Here is a 20,966-nt window from a genome sequence, read left to right as displayed (position 1 = left end):
CCTATCTAATAAAAGAGAAACATGGTAATTAGCCGTACGTCCACTACCCTTCCCATTGGCTAATCAGGGCGATATGCAAATTAACTGCCAGCCAAGATGGTGGTTAACCACCAACAAAGATGGCGGTTAATTTGCATACGTAGCCACAATGCTGGGAGGAGATAAGGGAAGGACTGAAGAATGGTGATCCGCAACCCAGGTGGCAGGCAAGAGCTGGGGGGTGGGCAAAGGCCGCCTTCAGCCGGTGATCGCCATCGGAAAGCCAGTTGGGGTTGCTGGCTGGCCTGCGCCCAGCAATTGCCATGACTATCCGAGGGCGGGAGGGCCTGCACCCTGCAATCAGAGGGCGGGAGGTCCGAGGCACAGGTCAGGCCGCAACCCCAGTCATCCCGGGAGCCAGGGTTGCCGCTGGCCTCCGCCCAGCTATCGCCATGGCAATGGGAGGGCGGGAGGGCCAGGGCACAGGCCAGTGGGCAACCCCGGACTCCCGGGACAGGCGGCTGGCCTGCAGCCCCGAGATCGCCATGGCGATCAGAGGGCGGGATGGCCTGGGAGCAGGCCAGGTGGCAAACCTGACCCCCGAGAAGCCCCCTGCCCGCGTCCCTGTGCAGCCACAGAAACCGCCTTCCCCCCGCCCCTGTGCAGCAGCAGAAGCTGACAGCCCTAGCCTGTGTGCAGCCTCTGAAGCCGCCTGCCCACAGCCTGTGCAGCCACAAAAGCCGCCTGCCGCCGCCTGTGACCTGATCCAGTCCCGGGTTGCAGGCCTGCGCCCCTGTGCGGCTGCAGAAGCCACCAGCCCCGTGCCTGTGTGCAGCCGCAGAAGCCGCCTGCCTGCCGCATCCCACTATGATCCACTGAGTTATGAGGCCAGAGAGCAAGAAGAACTTCTACCCCTCAGTCAAAGTGGGGAGCGGAGGACACGGCCTCCCCTCCTAAAGTCGCTAAAGGACAGGACCTAACCTAAGCCACATCCTCTGAGACAGCCAGGCAGGCACCACTGACCTCTCTGCAGGCCTGGCTGCCCTCCCCCTTCCCCTGTCCCTGCACAGCTCCCATAGCCCCCGGCTGGCTGACTCAGGCACAACAGGTTTGCAGCCACAGGGGCGATTTAGCAGCTAATGAAAAATGCGAGAATGAACAAATGAAGCAGCTACTGCAGTGGGGAAAAGACAAGACGTTCATCAAATTCGTTGTCTCTGAGAAACTGAGGCAGCCAGCACAGGCCCCTGCACAGGATGAGGCTTCTGCTTCTAAAGAAACGTCCTGGGGTTAGAGGTGAGGGGGTGCTGCCTTTCCCATCTCAGAGCTCTAGGAGGAGTCTGTGCTCCCCCTCCTGGTATTCTTAACACCCAGAGACCCCTCCGAAGTCCAGCCAGGAATGTTCCATGCTGACCGCCTCCAGAAAGCAGAGAACAAAGAGGCACTTCTTGACTTCAGGCCTCTAAACCAGTGGTTCTCAACCTTGGCTGCACATTAGAATCACCTGGGAATCTTTTCAAAATCCTGATTTCTGGGCCTCATCCTCTGGAAATTCTGTTTCTTTGTTATGGGGTAGAGCCACAACATTAGTAACAAAGAAACAGAATTTCCGGAGGATGAGGCCCAGAAATCAGGATTTTGAAAAGATTCCCAGGTGATTCTAATGTGCAGCCAAGGTTGAGAACCACTGCTCTAAACAGACTTGACCACTGCGGGCAAAGACCTGCAGCTGAGAGGGGGCAGGTTCTGGGTGTCCAGGTCCAGAGCATGGAAGACCTCCTGGGGGATCAGTGCATCCGGAAGCCTGTGTGCTGGGTCAGAGACACGCCTGCCTCCCACCCTCCCCTGCCCTGCACATAGACGTGCCTGGACTGGGGTGAGGAGGAGAAGGAGAACTAGAGGGAAGGAACACTGAGTGTTTGTTGGCGGCCATGTAAAAAGGACTGTGACCCTCCCCTCTCACTGAGTCACTCCCTAAGGCAGCAGGAGACGGAGGGTCTGAGAGCAGCCACACAGCTTTGTGGCCATGACCAAGGCACCAAGATGGTGTCCATGCAACGGGGCTGAGGAGGTGTCAGAGGACCTCACCCCAGAAAACCCAATAGCTCTTTGTGTGAGAGAGAGAGAAGGTGGCAGGGAGGGAGGGAGACAGCAAATTGGACTCAAGAGGCCTCAAGGCCCAGATGAGGAGAATATACCAGGGATCAGCATGGACTTGAGCTCTGAGGTGAGGGTCAAGGGCAGCTGGGTGGGGGCCAGCCCAGACAGAAGACTGAGGTCCAGATGTTCTTGACCCTGCTCGGTTCTTTGGCACCTCTGCCTGAGATATAAACTGTCTGACATGGAAGTACAACTCCAGAGAAGGGGGTGGGGAACCTAAGTTAAATAATATTTTGTTTTTGTTTTTTCACTTGGCAGAATGGGGGCTGAAGTTGAAGTTAGGTTTGGTTACTAAACAATAAAGAAAGCAACATTTCTTACACACCCGACTGTGTGGTCTGAGTTTGCTGCTGCCTATAAACCGAGAAAAAGCTGTAAAATGAAGTACTAATCTCTAGGGTTTAGGTCAGACCGAGGAGTAGTGCCACTCAGCCAGAAGCTGGCTCATGGCTGGCCAGTGCAGTGATGGTGGCAGGACCTACTCCCACCTCCGTGGCAGCACTAAGAATGTCCAACTAACAGTTTAGGCCCTACCCTTGGGGGCCTAAGCCTTTAGTCGGACATCCCCCGAGGGCTCCCTGGCTGCCAGAAGGATGTCTGACTACAAGCTTAAGCCTGATCCCCCGGGGAGTGGGCCTAAGTCAACAGGTGGATATCCCCCAAGGGGTCCTGGACTGCAAATGGGCGCAGGGCGGGCTGAGGGATGCACCTTTCATCCCCCCCCCCCGACTGCACAAATTTTGTGCACCGGGCCTCTAGTCTATATATATAAAGAGCCAGGGTCCGTAACATCCAAAACAACCAAAGGCTCGACTGAATGCCAGGCTGTGCGTGCAGCAGGCTCCAGGGGGCAGGAACTGACCAGCTGGCTGAACTGCTGAATTCTCAGAGAGAGAGAGAGAAGCGGGGCTGATCAGCAGCCTGCGGATAAGAACCTGCTTCTCTCTCCGGGACTTGTCATCAGCCGAGCCTCTCTCTCTTTCCAAGAGATCAGCAGTTCAGCCCACTCACCAGCAACCTGGGGCAGTTGCAGATCAGCTGTGCCTCTCTGATCAGGCCCAAAGATAGGCCCAGAGACGCTGACTGGCATATAAACTGACCAATCAGGACCAAATCTGGGTGAACTGTGAGGAACCAGTGGCTACCTAGGAGGCGGAGCTTTTGACACTGACTGGTATAGAAACTGACCAATCAGAACCTCATCTGGGTGAACTGCTAAGGCAGAACCTAAGGTGGGGGCTGAGGAGGGGTTTTAAGGGCAACAGCTCTTTGGTATAAGGTGTAAGAAAGAGGTTCAATTTTTTAATTGAGTTTGGCAATATAGTGCATATGGCTGGCTATCAGTCCAGATATAGGGATTATATGTTTTTGTCTGCCAAGAGAATCTCCTCCTGCTGAAAAAGGCTCCCCCCATTTAAGCAATCCTATCCTATATAATCTATGTATACTAACAAAAGGGTAATATGCTAATTAGACCGGGTCGACTGGCCATCTTCCAGACATCCGACTTCCTTCCGGACAAAGCCATGGTGGTGGGGGCTGAGGCAGAGGCAGTTAGGGGTGATCAAGCAGGCAGGTAGAGGCAGTTAGGGGCGATCAGGCAGGCAGGCAGGCACTGAGCAGTTAGGAGCCAGCAGTCCCAGATTGTGAGAGGGATGTCTGACTGTCGGTTTAGCCCCGATCCCACAGGGATTGGGCCTAAATCAGCAGTCAGACATTCCCCAAGGGGTACCCGATTAGAGAGGGTGCAGTCTGGGCTGAGGGAACCCCTCCCCCCATGCACAAATTTTGTGCACCAGGCCACTTGCATACTATAATGTTTACAATAATATATATATATATATATATATATATATATATATATATATATTATGCAAATGAGGTGGAGACTCTGTCATGGTCACGACCAGCTCAGGAGAAGGGGCCAGGCTCTGCCCAAGCCTGAGAGATCAACACAGAGGGGTGCCTGCTCAGAGTTCCTGCAGTGTGGCTGAGGGCAGGCCCCCAGCGGACACACACACACACACACACACACACACACACACACTCATACACACACAGGGTGCCTGCTCCCAGTCTCAGATGCGGCTGGGGGCAGGCCCCCAGCAGACACACACAAACACACATGGGGCGCCTACTCTGAGCCTCCATGATGCCCCAGTGGACACACACACACACAAGGCACCTGCTCTGAGCCTCTGTAGCTAGACTGCTGCTAAGCTGTCAGTAGGACATACCCTGAGGGCTCCTGGACTGTGAGAGGGGGCAGGCTGGGCTGAGCAACCCTCACCACCCCAGTGCGTGAATTTTGTGCACTGAGCCACTAGCCTATCTATCTATCTATATATCTATATATCTATATATCTATATATCTATATATATATATATACCCAAAGACCCTTATGGCGGAAAGACCAGAATGACCAGTCATTATGACTCATACTGACCACAGCAGGAGCGCCACTCAGCCAGAAGCCAGGCTCATGGCTGGCAAACACAGCAGCAGTGGCAGGAGCCTCTCCCACCTCCACAGCAGTGCTAAGGAGCAGCGAGCCAAGTGGTAATGAGCAAGCAGGCAGGTGGTAAGGAGCAAGCGGACAGGCAGGTAGGAGGCAAGGGTCCTGGATTGAGAGAGGGCGCAGGCCGGTCTGAGGGACCCCCTTCCACACACACGAATTTTGTGCATCAGGCCTCTAGTATACTATAATATACTATAAAATATTAAATAAAGATAAATTTTATACACTACTGAATGAGTTTACTTTTACCTGAATTAAAATGTATGTTACATTTTATATTTCCCAGAACTATTTTTCTCTGTTTTCATTATGAATTATATTCAGGTACAATCATCTGTGTTTTTACTTTTCCATGGAATCAATTGATCCATTCATCTCTATCCTACTCTTTTGCTTGCTGAACTAGAGATAAAAGATACACTCCTTTTATTACCAAAATTTGGTCTACCTTCATAGGAAACATCTACAAAGCTAGTGGATATTCTAGACCTATGCAGTTGTCCTTTTATAATTTGTATATTTTTTATACTCTCTTTCAAGTATTATGCATTTCACAATTTAAAAAATAATCATAAAACTATCTGCCAGTATGGAGGTAGAAGTTCTTAATAAATCTTAAGAGACTCCCTAGAAATTCTTACTCTTGATGCATGAAAATAGCTTGAAGTGTGAGTACTTGGAAGAAGCACTATAAATCAGTGAAAAGGGATTGTAGAGGTGAAGTAATTAATATTTATTTCTGAATTTTACAAAGTCCTTTATTTTTTTTTAATTTTTACAAAGTTATTTAAGGATGCACTTTCAATTTTTTGCTATAAAAATAAAATAACTGAAGTTACTATACCAAATTGTTTTGTAATTCATTTTTTAGAAATTTTATCCTTTTTTTTGCATCCATTATATGCTGTGAGATAGCCTCAAAAATTACATTTTTAAAAATTCTGTTTAGAAAACCCATTACAAATTTAACATCTTTCCCCTTTATTTCCATTATATTTTTTCTCTTTCTCTATCACAATATACTACTTAAATAAATTGATAGTTAAGAACAGGATAAACCTTTTTATTTGGTTCCTTTCTGTAAAAGAAATCAGAGATAAAGAGTAAGAACTTTCAGATTAGATTATGGTATTTACATAATTTAGGTTTTGATACATTTTATTACATAAAACCTGTTACCTTTGGATTTTTTGAATCGTTTCAAAATGAAAAGATAATTAAAATCACAGATCAAAATCCTTACATATTTAAGATTTTTAAATATTCAAAACTAATCTTTGTCTCTAAAATGATTAGACAATTGAAAAAGGAAGATATTTTGTAGCATTTTTAAGAATCATATTTTAATTGTGAAAAATTTTTATATTAAATTTATTGGGGTGACATCTTACCTAATAATAGACAAACATGCAAATTGACCATATCTTTGCTACGTCCACCAGCCAATTAGATGAGCATGCAAATTAACCAAACAAAGATGGCAGTTAATTTACATAAGTAGGCGCCCAGTGGTGATCAGAGCCTGCAATCAGAGCTGAGAGGTCCCCTGCGCAGGCATAACACCTTGAGGAGTTAGGCCTGGGCAGGGGCGGAGCCGGCAATGGGGAGCAGGGACAGAGTCGGTGATCGTGGAGCTGGGGGTCCTGCCCAGGCCTAATGCCTCCATCAGAGGTGTTAGGCTTGGGCAGGGGCAGAGCAGGCGACCGTGGGGGGCAGGGGAGGATGCCGCGATGGTGGGGAGCTGGGGGTCCCCTACTCAGGCCTCATGCCTCGGTCAGAGGCGTTAGGCCTGGGCAGGGGTGGAGCCAGCGATGGCAGGGAGCAGGGAGGGAGCCAGCGATGGCAGGGAGCAAGGGCGGAGCTGGCGATTGCAGGAGCTGGCGGTCCCCTACCCAGGCCTAATGCCTTGGCGAGAGGTGTTAGGCCTGGGCAGGGGCAGAGCCGGCGATCATGGGGAACAAGGGAGAGCCAGCCATCGCGGGAAGCAGGGGCAGAGCCAGCCATCACAGGGAGCAGGGGCAGAGCCGGCGATTGCGGGAGCTGGGGGTCCTCTGCCCAGGCCTAACACCTGGGTCAGAGGCATTAGGCCTGGGCAGGGGTGGAACCGGCAATGGCAGGGAGCAGGGAGGGAGCCAGGGATGGCAGGGAATAGGGGCAGAGCCAGCAATCATGGGGAGCAGGGTTGGAGCCTGTGATGACTGGGAGCTGGAGCTCCCCTGCCCAGGCCTAAAACTTGGCCACAAGCGTTAAGCCTGGGCAGGGGTGGAGCAGGAGATTGCAGAGCTGGGGGTCCCCCGCCCAGGCCTAATGCCTTGGTCAGAAGCATTAGGCCTGGGCAGGGACAGAGCCGACAATCCCTGGGAGCTGGGGGTCCCCTGCCCAGGCCTAAAGCCTTTGCCAGAGGCATTAAGCCTGGGCAGGGGTGGAGGTGGCAATAGCTGGGAGCAGGGGTGGAGCTGGCGATGGTGGGAAGCAGGAGTGGAGCCACCAATCATGAGGAGCTGTGGGTCCCCTGCCAAGGCCTAATGACTTGGCCACAGACATTAGGCCTGGGCAAGGGCAGAGCTGCAGATCAAGGGGAGCAGGGGCAGAGCTGGCAATAGCAGGGAGCTGGGGGTCCCCTGCCCAGGCCTAACTCCTGGGTCATAGGCATTAGGCCTGGGCGGGGCGGAGCCGGCGATGGCAGGGAGCAGGGGTAGAACCAGCAATCGCGGGGAGCTGGGGGTCTCCTGCCCAGGCCTAAGGACTTGGCCACAGGCATTAGTCCTAGGCAGAGGTAGAGCAGGAGATTGCGGAGAGCTGGGGGTCCCCTGTCTAGGCCTAATGCCTTGGTCAGAGGCATTAGGCCTGGGCAGGGGCGAAGCCAGTGATCGCAGGGAGCAGGGGAAGAGTTGGGGGTCTCCTGCCCAGGCCTAAGGTCTCGGCCACAGGTGTTAGGCCTGGGCAGGGGTGGAGCCGCCGATCACGGGGAGCACGGGAGGAGCCGGCGATGGTGGGGAGCTGGAGGCCCCCTGCCCAGGCCTAAGGACTCAGCCACAGGCATTAGGCCTGAGCAAGGGGGGAGCAGGAGATTGCGGAGTGCTGGGGGTCCCCTGCCCAGGCCTAATGCCTTGGTCAGAAGCATTAGGCCTGGGCAGGGGTGGAGCTGGCAATCCTGGGGAGTTAGGGGTCCCCTGCCCAGGCTTAATGCCTTGGCCAGAGGCGTTAAGCCTGGGCAGGGGCAGATCCGGCGATAGCGAGGAGCAGGGGGGAACTGGCGATGGTGGGGAGCAGGGGCAGATGCAGTGATCATGGGGAGCAGGGGCAGAGCAGACAATTGCGGGACCTTGGGGTCCCCTGCCCAGGCCTAATGCCTGGGCCAGAGGAGTTAGGCTTGGGTAGGCGCTGAGCTGTCAATTGGTGTGAACTACAGAGGAAACACCTTTTCTGACTGCTCATTGGCTAAACTCCCTGTATGCCACTGGTAATATTCTTAGTAACTTGGGTAATAAGAATCCAATAAGGTGATCTAGGGTTTTCCACCACACTCCTGGAGAAGAAAAGGAAGGTCCACTGCTGGAGGGCTAAGAAATGTTATATCCTTCCCTAGCTGGTTTTGCTCAGTGGATAACGCCTCGGCATGCCCACCGCAGGGTCTGGGTTCAATTCTGACCAAGGGCATGTGCCTAGGTTGTAGGCTCCTCCCTGGCCGGGGACCAGGTCAGGGCTCATGCAGGAGGCAACCAATCAAAGTGTTCCTCTCACTTTGATGTTTCTCTCTGTCTTTCCCTTTCTCTTCCACATTCTCTAAAAATCAATGGAAACATATCCTCAGGTGAGGATAAAAAAAAGGAAGAAAGAAAGAAAGAAGTGTCATATCCTATGAAAGACACATCTTGAAAATGCCTAAAGAAAGTTGTCATTTTTTCATGGTAAAGGGACTGGAGTCCGTGTTGATGAAAACACCTTGGTGGCTGTGGTGACTGGCAGTGGCTACAACAGCAGGGTGATGGGGTTGGTGCCTTCCCCTGATCAGCCAGGTCGCCTCCCACAAAGGGAGGCCAGACTGTGGCTTAGGCCCACTCCCCAAGGGGAGCAGAGAGCAGGGGGTAGGACACCACCTGAGGGCTCCCAGTATGCGATAGGGGGCAGGCTGGGCTGAGGGAATCCCCCCTCCAGGGCACTAATTTTTGTGCACCGGGCCTCTAGTTGGTAAATAAAATTACATAGGTTTCAAGTGTACAATTCTATGATACATCATCTCTACCAATCAAAATCAAGTCTCGTTGGGGTGAGGTGCAGGAGCCTTCTGTATCCCCTTGTCTGCCTTGTACCTGAAATCTCCCCACCCTGTTACTCCTCCCTCTTCTACCTGCCCCTGTAAATACTACCCCCAATAAAACTTGGTGTGTGTTCCCTTAGAAAAAAAAAAAAAAGACAAAATCAAGTCTCCTTCCATTACCAAATATTTGAACCCCTTTACTATCTCTCCCAACCCCCTTTTCCCTCTGGTAACCACCATACTGTTGTCTGTCTCTGTAAGTTTTTGTTAGCTTGTCTTGCTAGTTCCTTTGTTAGTTTCAGTGTTATATCCCTCATTTGAATGAAATCATATGGTTCTTGACTTTTTTCTGTCTGACTTATTTCAATTAGCATATTCTCAAGATCCATCCATAAAAAAAATTAAAATTAAAAAGATCCACCCATGTTGTCACAAGTGGCAATATTTCATATTTTATTATGTCTGGGTAGTATTACATTGGGTAGTATTACAAAAGAGTCAAAAACATACAATGGAGAAAAGAAAGCCTCTTTAATAAATGGTGCTGGGAAAATTGGAAAGCCACACACGAAAGAATGAAAGTAGACTGTTATTTGTCACCATAAACAAAACTTAACTCAAAAAGGATCAAAGACCTAAATATAAGACCCGAAACAATAAATTACATAGAAGAAACATAGGTACTAAACTTATGGATCTTGTCCTTAGAGGGGATTTAATGAATTTGACTTCAAAGACAAGGGAAGTAAGAGTAAAAATAGATGAATGAGCCTACATTAAACTAAATGCTTCTGTAGAACAAAGGAGATAGTCAACAAAACAAAAAGGCAACCAACTGAATGGGAGAAGATATTTGAAAGATTTTTAATAGTGTGCAATAAGTAGAAAACATATGGCTATCATACAGGCAGTTCCTGGGAAGATCTCAGATGCTTAGGAATAATTTCATTAGTGATTAAAAAGGCTATGTAGTAGTTTCCCATGGCTTCTCTAACAAATTACCAAAATTTTGTGGCTTAACACCACACACATTTATTCTCTTAGAGTTCTGAAGATCAGAATTATGAAGTCAGTTTCACTGTCTGAAATCAAGATATAGGTTAAGCTGCATTCCCTCTGGAGGCTTTAGGGGGAAATCCATTTATTTTTTTTTCCAGCTTCCAAAGCTACATTCCTTGACTTGTAACCCCTTCCTCTGACTTCAAAGTCATACATAACATCTTGTTTCAGTGGTTACATTGCCTTCTTTTCTGTATCAAATCCCTCTTTGCCTCTCTCTTATAAGAGCACTTGTAATTGCATGTAGGGCCAACCCAGTTAATCAGGGATGATCTCCCCATCTCAAGATCCTTTACTTAGTCACATCTGTTACGTTTTTTTAAAATTTACCTTTATTGTTAAAAGTATTATGGATGTCCCTCTTTCTCCAACATTGAACCCCTCCTCCCCACTCCTGTCCTCTTCCCCAGGCCTTCAAGGCACTATTGTCTGTGTCTATGGGTTATGCATATTTGCATTTAAGTTCTTTGGTCAATCTCTTCCTGCCTGCCCCCTTCCCTTTGAGAATTATCAATTTGTTGCATGCTTCCATGTCTCTGGATCTATTTTGTTTATCTGTTCATTTCATTCATTAGATTCCATATATAAGTGAGATCATGTGTTATTTGTCTTTCTCTGACTGGCTTATTTAGCTTAACATAATAATCTCCAAGTCCTTTCATGTTATGTTTTAAAAGGTAATATCTCCAATTTTCAGGGATTAGAACATGGATATATTTGGGGGCTATTATTCAGCGTACCTAAAGCTATACAACTTTTTCTATACCTCACGCAAAATCTTTTCAGGGCACACTACATCTCTGAACAAAAATGATTATCTTATAAAATTTTATTTTAAAAACTGATAAATTCAATCTGCCTGTTTTTGTGAAGAAAAATATTTTTTCTTTCCTAAAATTTGTATTTTAAAGATATATTTAAATATATGTTAAAATATTAGCTAAGTAACCCATGAATGTTTAATATTGAATTTTTATTACAAATTTTTAAAAGATGGGGGAAAAACAGAAACTATGTCACACACAAGAAATGGATTGTTATTCTCACAGCCCTACCACTAATGTCACAACTTTACTTTGGTTTTCATCTTCTTTCTTTCCTTTGAGTATTTTCTATCTCTTTTACTAGTTAAACTCTCTTAAGAACAAGTTCATTCCCATGCCCTTCTTCCTATATTATTTGTTTGCTGATCTTCTCTATATCTTTATTCTCTCTCTTATTTTCCTCATACTGTCATATACTTGTGGAGAACATGCAAGTCACTTAAACAAATACTGATTGAGGGCCTAAGCTTATGCAACTACCCAATCTAGGGACTTCTTAGAACACAATAAGGAATAAGAAATTATCCTAAAAGACCTTATATTATCTAAAAAAGGGAATAAGACAGGTGGAGTGAAAGGGTATAACACACTCTATGCAATTCAAGCAAACTCTGGAATAGGTATGCTCCAAATGGGAAGATAATGTTCAGTTGGATATTCACAGTACAGAATGTTGGCATAGGAGTAGGATTTGAGAGGAAAAAAATGCAATAACACTAAAACTACACACTCCTTATTTTACCCCTGCCCACTATCTGCTCCTCAATTTGGTCCTGTCAACATAGGTGTGTCTGAAACACAGAAACACTGTCTACTAGAATCTCATTTCTCCAAATGTTTCTTTGGCTTTACACTTCTCTTTCTTTCAGTCAACTTTTCAGGAATAGTTTTCATAAAAAATAATTGGAAGTTTCACTGGAAAATACTGCTTTCCCTAGAGAGCACAAAGGAACATCAAGCAACATCTGGCAGTTTTGGCTATATTTCAACCAGCTTTGCTTTGGCTTGGTCTCAAGAAACAAAACAAATGGAAAGTATCACTGAGACAACGGCTCGAAGTCAGTGCATTCCAAATGGCAGAGGAAGCTACAGATTTGGCCACTGTGGAGTGAGGTCTGATAGGAAGGGAGGAGTGATGTGTATGGACTCGAGGTGGACTGTCAACATAAAGGCCTGGACATGATATAAACCAAATGGCACCAAAGCTTTATTCAAGGAAAGAAGAGGTTAATGGTGGCAGGGGAGGGGACACATGTAATACTTTCAACAATAAATATTTTTTTTAAAAAAGGAAAGCAGCCGAGACCGGTTTGGCTCAGTGGATGGAGCGTCGGCCTGCGGACTGAAGGGTCCCGGCTTCGATTCCGGTCAGGGGCGTGTACCTGGGTTGCGGGCACATCCCCAGGGGGTGTGCAGGAGGCAGCTGATCGATGTTTCTCTCTCATTGATGTTTCTGACTCTCTGTCTCTCTCCCTTCCTCTCTGTAAGAAATCAATGAAATACATAAAAAAAAATAAAAAAAAATAAAAAAGGAAAGCATCTCTTTTGCCCCCACAGACCTCAATACAGACATGCATGCTTATTTGTATCAGCAACAGCAATAGAATTTTCTTTCCTATTTCTCCATTTCTGCCCCACACAGAGTAATTCCATGTCTTTAGTCCTGATTTTTATTTCTTCTTCTTCTTCAACCCTCACATCCAATAAAGTATATAGAAAATCCCTGATTTAAAATATCCTGCATTGTGATCCTTCATTTGTGGCAAAAATTGCTGCTAGACTGCCCAATAATTGTGTTGATGCCAACACTGGAGCACAAAGCCTGTATCAATTGCCATCATTGACAAGCCTATCTAGAGCTGAAGTGATTGATCTAACTTTAAATTAGAGAGCAGATTAGGTAAGAAGACATTTCCTTGAAAACTGCTTCTCCCCAAATACATTCCTTTAAAACATCTTCAGAAATATGCATTCATACACATTTTCAAAAAATATTTTAAGGCAGAAAACACTAATTTTTAATTTAGTTCACAGATTCTTGGAACAATCATGAATTGTTTCAGAGATATTCACCAGACAAAAGTGAAAACATATTTTGTTCCAATTTTTTAGACTCATATGTAAGAATCTTATGTTAATCCTGCTATGCAGAACATTTCCATAAAATAACATTTATATGCAGCTTTTCATCTTAATTGATTTTATGTATTTAATAATTTGCAAATTAATATAGTTATCTTATTTACTTTTCATTTATTTTTATGATCACTTTTGGTATTTCATAGAATTCAATGTGTTTTCAGGAATGCAAAACCAAAATACTACTTAAATCTTTAATAAATGAGCATCTGGCTTAAGGTTTCTCTTGAGACCTTCAGAAATATTGTCCAAGAACTAACTTGGCCAAAATTGGGAGTTTCCTCTAGTGGAAAAGAGCCTGGAATGATTCAGAAGTTCTGGATTCTAGTTCCAGTTGTGAGGCTGAGTTATGTGACCATGGCCAACTTTCTTAACAGTTTTAAGCCTCAATTTTTCTAAACATAAAATGAGCCCTTAGATTTGATAATTTTTAAAGTCCATGTGGAGTTTTTTCCCTTCTATAAGTTGCTACAGAATTTATTTATTGCATAATTTAGGATTTAATTACAGTATGATTCAAACTGCTACAACTCAGAGTATAAACTTGATGATGCAGAATATCTGTACTCCTAGAACACTCTCAGTGTTTAGCAGTGTTGAGCATATAGAGCGTATGGAATGCAGGGACTCAAGATTAGCAAAATATAATTGCGTAGGGTGAACTGCATAGCTACCACTACTCCAGAGTTTTGCCCTCAGATTTTTAATTAAAAATCTTATTTTGTTTTAGTAAGCTATTGTGATTAAGCCCCAGTGAACATATTCATGTAAGCCCTAATCACAAACCTGGTTCCCAAACTGGAATCTCAGTTTATTTTTTTAAAGTGACAATTCTAACTTACAAGGAAACATTTTTACTAATTATAACATACAGTTGGGTGCTCCTTAAAGAAAAGTGGCACAACAGAATCCCTAGATATCCAACAGTGGTGTTAAGCAATGGGGGCTGCTAATGAGAGGGGTGGGAAAGAAGGTAAACTGCAACATGTCAATAATTGCTGAAGGATGGTAGTTATCAGAAAATATTTTTAAAAATGGTTTAACTTTTATGGTAATCAAAGAAATGCTGGCTGAAACAAGAGTGAGATACCATGTTTTAGCACATTACTAATGTTGTTAAATATATGACAAGACATTGGAGACAAGAGAGCAGAATTCAGTAGAACTTATTTAAACCAGCAACATATTTCACAATGTTTTCTAGAGCAAATATAGATTTTCATACTTGTCAAAAAAGTTACTAGATCCTGTTATATAATAATTAAGAAAAAATATATGATTATTTATAACCATAATCACATTTATTTAAATACATGCTTATTTGAAGGTTACTTGCTAATTAGAAAGTAAGCAGAGTAGGATAAAAGTAGTTGGACTTTACCATAAGTATAGAGAGAGAAGATTGACAGCTTCATTAATAATAATTTCAAGTTTAAAACAATCCAAAAAATTCAATCCATATTTACTTAGTGGTGAATGTTTTTTATTTCTTTATTATTGAATTTATTGGAGTAACATTGGTTAATAAAATTATATATGTTTTAGGTGTACAGTTCTATAAGATACCATCTGAATATTGTATTGTGTGTTCACCACTCCAAGTCAAGTCTCCTTCCATCAAGTGGTGAGTGGTTTTTAAACTGAGTATTACTTTTGGAAATCTAAATCAGAAATATCTTCAGGAACATTTAATTAGTGCCTTAATTCCAAGAAGATCAAGTTTCTCTTTTTGTGTGATAAACTGCATTACAGAATTGTTAGTTAAATTAGCAGGTGACAGGAAATTGGGTACAGTTGCTAACACCTCAGAAGAGAGAATATAATTACAAATAATTTTAACAAGGGGCCTTTTAAAAACAGACAAAACTACCCTGGGCAGTCAAGAAAATAAAAAACTGTGTGTGTGTGTGTGTGTGTGTGTGTGTGTGTATGTGTGTGTGTGTGTATTTTAATTTAGGTAAGACAAGGTAAGAAAACTCCCTTTCCAGGACAGCATAGCTTTGACTGAGAACAAATGAAGGTATAATCACATCAGATAGGAGTTTTTCCCCAGGCCAAAACTTTTTTCACCCATTATCTGAGAGGCACAGAAACTTCTCTTTCTCTTATTCATGTCTCCATAGTCTCTCCCTAACACTGTTCAAATGCTATCAATTTCCTTCCCTTATCCATACCTGAAGCGTCTAAAGACCATTGTAGATATCAACATTGGCAAGACCAGCAACTATTCTGCTCTAAACTGGTTCAGACAATAAAGCTATGGTCCCATAACAATTTTTCCTTTATTCTATCATGTTATTTTCATAAGGTCCACGTAGCTCAGAATCATGGAGCCAGGAGAGGAAGGGCTAGGTGAACATTCATTGCTATACTTTTGTATTTCTGTTTTGTGTACCCTTGGCCTTAATGCTGTCAGTAGGCTTTACCTAAGAACAATTCCGAAATATTCTCTTTTAAGCAGGCTCAAGTCTTAAGGTTTTTGCTTAGGTAGAATGCATAGGATATGATTAATCTAAAAGGCTTATTTCATAAAAGATGTCATGTTACCATACTGGTCTTCTCTAAACAATATTTTCTTTCCATAATAGGAAATGCCATCCAGGATGTATGTTCAAATTTCACTTTACTTTATGGCCCCCAAGCTTCCCCATGTCATTTGATTCCTTTCTAAATCCTTTTTAAGCTGTGTACATTTCTACTGCATATCAGTAAACAGCTGCCAATTCCAACTCAAATGAAGCTAATTAGAGTTAAGTGCAGAGGAAATTTATGAAGAGTAAGTTTCCTATGTACTACATTTTGAAGAGACTCTTAAGCAAATACACTATTTTCTTCCAGTACTCACCACCCCTAAGTTACAGATTCCCAAAGAAGATGTGGAGAATTTTAGTTAAACACACAATACTCAAATGTTGGCACAGTAGGTGGAGAACAAGGTGAGGGTATATCCAGAACTCACAGCTCTTGGGTCATCTATTTTCCAGCCTTAGAGAGCAATGCTTTACCAACTGGAGTTCATCAGGCACACATCACTACAATCAGGACAAAAGGCTCTATTAAAATGACTGTCCCATTTTAATTGATGTAGAGTCAAAACTTACATTTTATCAGTTCAGGACATATGTGGGAGAGACAGTCATTTTTATGTATTTTAAATGATAATTTCAGATAACTTACAAAATTTATATTTAGCCAATGATAATTTCAGATAACTTACAAAATTTATATTTTGTTCACAGGCAAGCCTCCCTAACACCTGCAGTTATTGGATAATCCCCCCCCAAAAAAAGATTTTTATCACTAATTGGCATTATACATGTAAATGTAATACCAATCTATTGTATACATACATCTAGAATATTTTATTAACAATTATGCTGATCGGGCCTTCTAATATTGTATAAGCACCTCGCACCGACACCAGAGACGTGTTCCCAGACAGTCCCCTGAGTCAGTGGAGAGGGTTGTCCCCAACCTTGATCCTTGTCTTCTCATATAAATGAATTTATACAAGAGACCTTGATTATGTTGTGAAAAGCCAATTTATTAAGGCAATTAAAGCATGCACTTTTACTGGAAAAGCAAAGCAAGCAAATAAATCTACAAATCTGTCTTATGAAGCATAGATGGGCTCTCAGCTAATCTGAAGAGCCAGTCTATAGATCTCAAAATTCCTCTGCTGACTATTTTGGTACAGAAGGTCCATTTTTTTTTTTTTTTACTTTGCTGTGGCCTTCCAAGAGTTCATGAGAAGCACCTGGCAACTTTACTTGCCAAGCCTTGAATCTGCTGGCTTCTCGCAGTGGTTCTCAACCTTGGCTGCACATTAGAATCACCTAGGAATCTCTTTAAAATCCTGATTTCTGGGCCTCATCCTCCGAAAGATTCCCAAGCCCTTTTTTTTTTTTCTTTCCCCTTTACCCCTCCCTTCCTTCATTCTCTCATTAGGGAGGTTTTTTAACCATTTGCTCTGTGTCATTGGCTGGGGAAAATAATGGCTTTTTAGTTACAAGTTGGCTGCAAATTGCTCATGCTGTTTGGCCTTGTTTTAACTTTCCTGTCTCCTACTTTGGAATCCTGTAACAATATGACCTCAAAAAGGCAATCATGAAACAAAGCAAAGTTTTTAATGGAGCAAGCTATTCCTTTAAGATATTTTTCTTGGCACCTAGAGAGACAGTAAACAACATGCTTCCTGTAAAATATCAGGAAGGTATTTTCTGACTAATCTGGGATGTATTAGAATTGAAAAATCACCTATGCCTATGAATCTATCAATAAAATTATACTTTTATTAAATATTTTGAGCCTGAGACATGGTTAAATGAAGATTGTGCCACTGCAATGCTGAAGGATACAGTTGGAGCTTCAGACAGTTGACTAAGCTAACCATGCAGGAATCTAATTGGCTTATTAAACTCAGGATGCCTTCAATATCTCCTCCAGCTGCCATGGAGAGACAAATCAGAATGAGAAAATGTCAGGAGTTCAAGTTTGGAATATCTATGACTTCAGAGAGTGATATTTGTCCAAATTAAGATAACATATTCACATTTTCTATGCTTCTAAACTATTAAGCCTCATTAACTCAGAGTCTAGTGGTCTGAAACCAGCTTGAGGATAATTTCGCTTCAATTGGAGCTTACTTTTTCACTTCTGAAAAAGTATAGAGATATATTGGTGAGGATTCAGAAGCACAAACAATGGAAGATTTTATAAATATGGATATTTATTATCAGGAATTAGCTCATGCAATTATGGTAGCTGAGAAGTCCCACAATCTGCCATTTGTAATATGAAGATCCAAGAAAGTTGGCAGTGTAGTTCCCATCCAAGTCTGATGACCTGAAAACCAGAGGAGCTGATAGTGTAAATTTCAATCCAAGGGCAGGAAAAAAACAATATTCCAGCTCAAGCAGGCAGGCAGGCAGGGAACAAATACTTCTTCCTTCTACATTTTGTTTTATTCAGGCCCTCAATGGATTATGTTGGGTATGGCAATCTACTTTACTGAATCCAAAAATTAAAATATTAACCTTATTCAGAGGTACACTCAGAAATAATGTTTAATATGGGCATCCTGTAGCTCAGTCAAGTTGACACAAAATTAGCCATCATAATGGAGGATTATATAAAATCCAATGTTTTGAGCTCTAGGCTTGCCTTCACAGTGTGACCTTGGAAATCACTTAGCTTCTCTAGTCATCGGTTTTCTCACCCATAAAATTAATGGAGTGGATTGGGTAATTTTTATGGGTCTTTGATTTTCTAATCTACACTAATAAAAGAGAAAATGCAAATTGGGGGTACCTTTGCTATGCCCACCAGCCAATCAGGAGTGAGTATGCAAATTAACCCACAAAAGATGGCAGGTTAATTTGCATATGCAGGCACCAAGCAGCCAGGGGTGGGGCAGGATGCTTGCGTCATCGCCATGGTGATGATGCAGGCGTTTTGCATGGCCCCATCTGCTCCAGGCCTCTGGGCAGTATGGAAATGCAGAAAGGCGGCTCCGGCGGGAGCAAAGGTGGTGCCAGCAGCCAGGGGAAGAAAGGCCCATTCTTGCATGAATCTTTGTGCATTGGGCCTCTAGTAGTCTATAATTCTGTGACTCTGAGACCAGTTTTTCCCAGACCAAACTGCAGAATCCCTTATAAGTTCTTGTGGTTGTCCAGGATTTGCTGAGTAAGCCAGACTTTAATTAGAATATTTAATCTACTTAAGAATCTAATAATTTAAAACACATTAACATGTACATTGTTTGAATTCAAGTACTTGGGGCAGGAACACCTCCACTCTCTGATACCCTCACCTTGGTGAGAACAGCTGAGAAATAGAAATTGAGCAAAAACACTTCTGTGAAACCAAATAGTTCCTGCACTAAGACTCACAAAATATACTCAAAAGAGAGAGCTGAGATCAGTTATAAAAAATGTCCACTCCTCTAGCCATCTTCAAGTAATTAAATATATTAGGATTTCTATACAGGTTTGCATTAAAAAGAAATCTCAAGGCCCTAAATTGAATATATGGAAAGAGATGCTGTGATCAATTGGAACTGTCTGCCATAAACAAGAGGAGCTATGTTAGCAAATCTTTACATGGAATTTAATCTTAATTCATATAGAATTTTACAAAATTGAATTATTTAATTTATTAGCTTACAACACAATGGAAAATGTAATTTAGAAAATAGGAGAGAGGATGAAAAATTTGGCCTACTACAAGCTGAGAATAGCTAACAGCAAGGATATAAACATGAAAATTATTGTATCCATAGATCAAAATTATAAAATTTCAACAATTTAGGACTTTTCATTAAAAGTGTACTGGTGCTACAAATGACAGTAGTCCAGGCCTTAAAATAGCATTCCATTGTGTTCAGTTTGGTAACGATATGTACATTGGTGGCCCTGAGTTATTAGGAAAAGGATAGAATTACATTCACTGTACTTTGATAAATAAAATCCAAATTTCTGAGCTGTGAATAGTAGGCCTAATTTGTATCCTTCTCCAGATACCAAAAACTTAATCTCCAGATATACAAATATCTTGGTGCTCCCAAAGTATGGCATTCTTTTTTAATTAAGGACATTTAATAATATTGTTTTGTCTGCCTGTAATGCCTTCTTTTAAGTAACTAAATCTTAGCTATATATTCTTCTTACTCAGCTCCAAGTTTTAATACCTCTGAGATGCATTTCTGGCAATATTCTACCATCTTACCACATCCCATAATATCATACTTGGCCCTCGTGGAAGATTGTACCTCTTGCCTTTTGCTACCCTGGTAGCCAATTCATACCTCTCAAAGCACTCATAAGAGAATACAGTAATCACTAGTTGCCTTATCTTGCTGTCTAAATTAGATTGTGAGCTTGTTCAGATCAAAGAGCTTATCTTATTCATATCTCTCTCCTTGGTGATTAGCCAACCCATTGATGCTGCACTTAATAAATGAATTAAAATTAAAACTATCTATAAGGCTTAGGTATTTTCAAGATTTTATGGTATTTAGAAATTTGCCAATTTAATAAAGGCTGTTGCTATTTAGAACTTAGTCCATTGACCTGCTACAGTGGCTCAACCAAACTTCTACTAGGAAGTTTGTTCCAGTCACCTGAGGGTGTTAAAACTCCTATGTTGAAAAGCATTCTAAGATGCATTCTCTTTAGTAATCTGAATATTCCACAATTGTTCTAAAGTGCTGAATTCTAGTTTAAAAGGATAATGTAATAATAGTTTTTTATTTATTATTCCAAAAACACTTAATGGGTATCTATTATGTGTCATGCACTGTGCTAGTCCCTAGAGATAGAGTGGTGATGGCCACTCATCATGCCCTTATAAAGATCACAAGCCATTCAGGTTCTTTGTTAATTGAAAAAAATCTCCAAATATGGTAACAGAAGAACTTTAAATTACAATAGCTCATTGCTTTCAACAGCCTTAGGCTTAGAAAATTAAAACTACCAAAAGAACAATCCTGTGAGATATTATTTTTTTCCAGTTTTATTGATGAGGCAATTGAAGCTTTGTAATGTTAGCTAACTTGCCTCAGGTTACACAACTGAAAGGTGTTGGGCCATGAATTCAAATTCAGGAAGATGTGGATCTAAAGCCTGATCAATTTCTCAATCTTCATGGCCCATTCAAAATTACACAGAAAAAAAATGAGGTCATATATATGTACAGTGTGACATAATATTTGTAAAGGTGTTTAATATTCTGATCATTTACTTGGAACTAATTGCTTCCTTTACATGCATGTAAAAGATGAGAAATAATCACTTTGGCAATGACACGTATTTTCTAAGGCATATAGCTATCACACAATTTCTATAAATATCTAACAACTGAAACCAAAATGGGGGATGTTTGAGTCTGAGTTCGTTCTCTCGCAAAAACAAAAAATTAAGTCGTGGACAAAAACAATTAGCAGAACTTAAGTTTATTGGGAGAAGCCAGTCCTGGAAAAGGTGTAACTGGGGTTCCAGGGGCAACCCAGTGTCCAGAGCTTCCTTT

General features: G+C 42.7%; 1 protein-coding gene across 1 annotated transcript in view; it reads left to right on the top strand.

Annotated features, from left to right (window-relative positions):
• Positions 1–431: 431 nt before the first annotated feature.
• LOC118653521 (pleckstrin homology domain-containing family G member 5-like) overlaps positions 432–20,966 on the top strand; it is a 40,967-nt gene continuing 20,432 nt past the window's right edge. Inside the window, 1 exon segment of the mRNA XM_036304185.1 lies at positions 432–806. Within this exon segment, the coding sequence (XP_036160078.1) occupies positions 432–806 (375 nt within the window).

Source organism: Myotis myotis, unplaced genomic scaffold, assembly GCF_014108235.1.
Source record: "Myotis myotis isolate mMyoMyo1 unplaced genomic scaffold, mMyoMyo1.p scaffold_m19_p_4, whole genome shotgun sequence".
NCBI classification, from domain to species: Eukaryota; Metazoa; Chordata; class Mammalia; order Chiroptera; family Vespertilionidae; genus Myotis; species Myotis myotis.
This window is presented reverse-complemented; position numbering and strand designations above follow the sequence as displayed.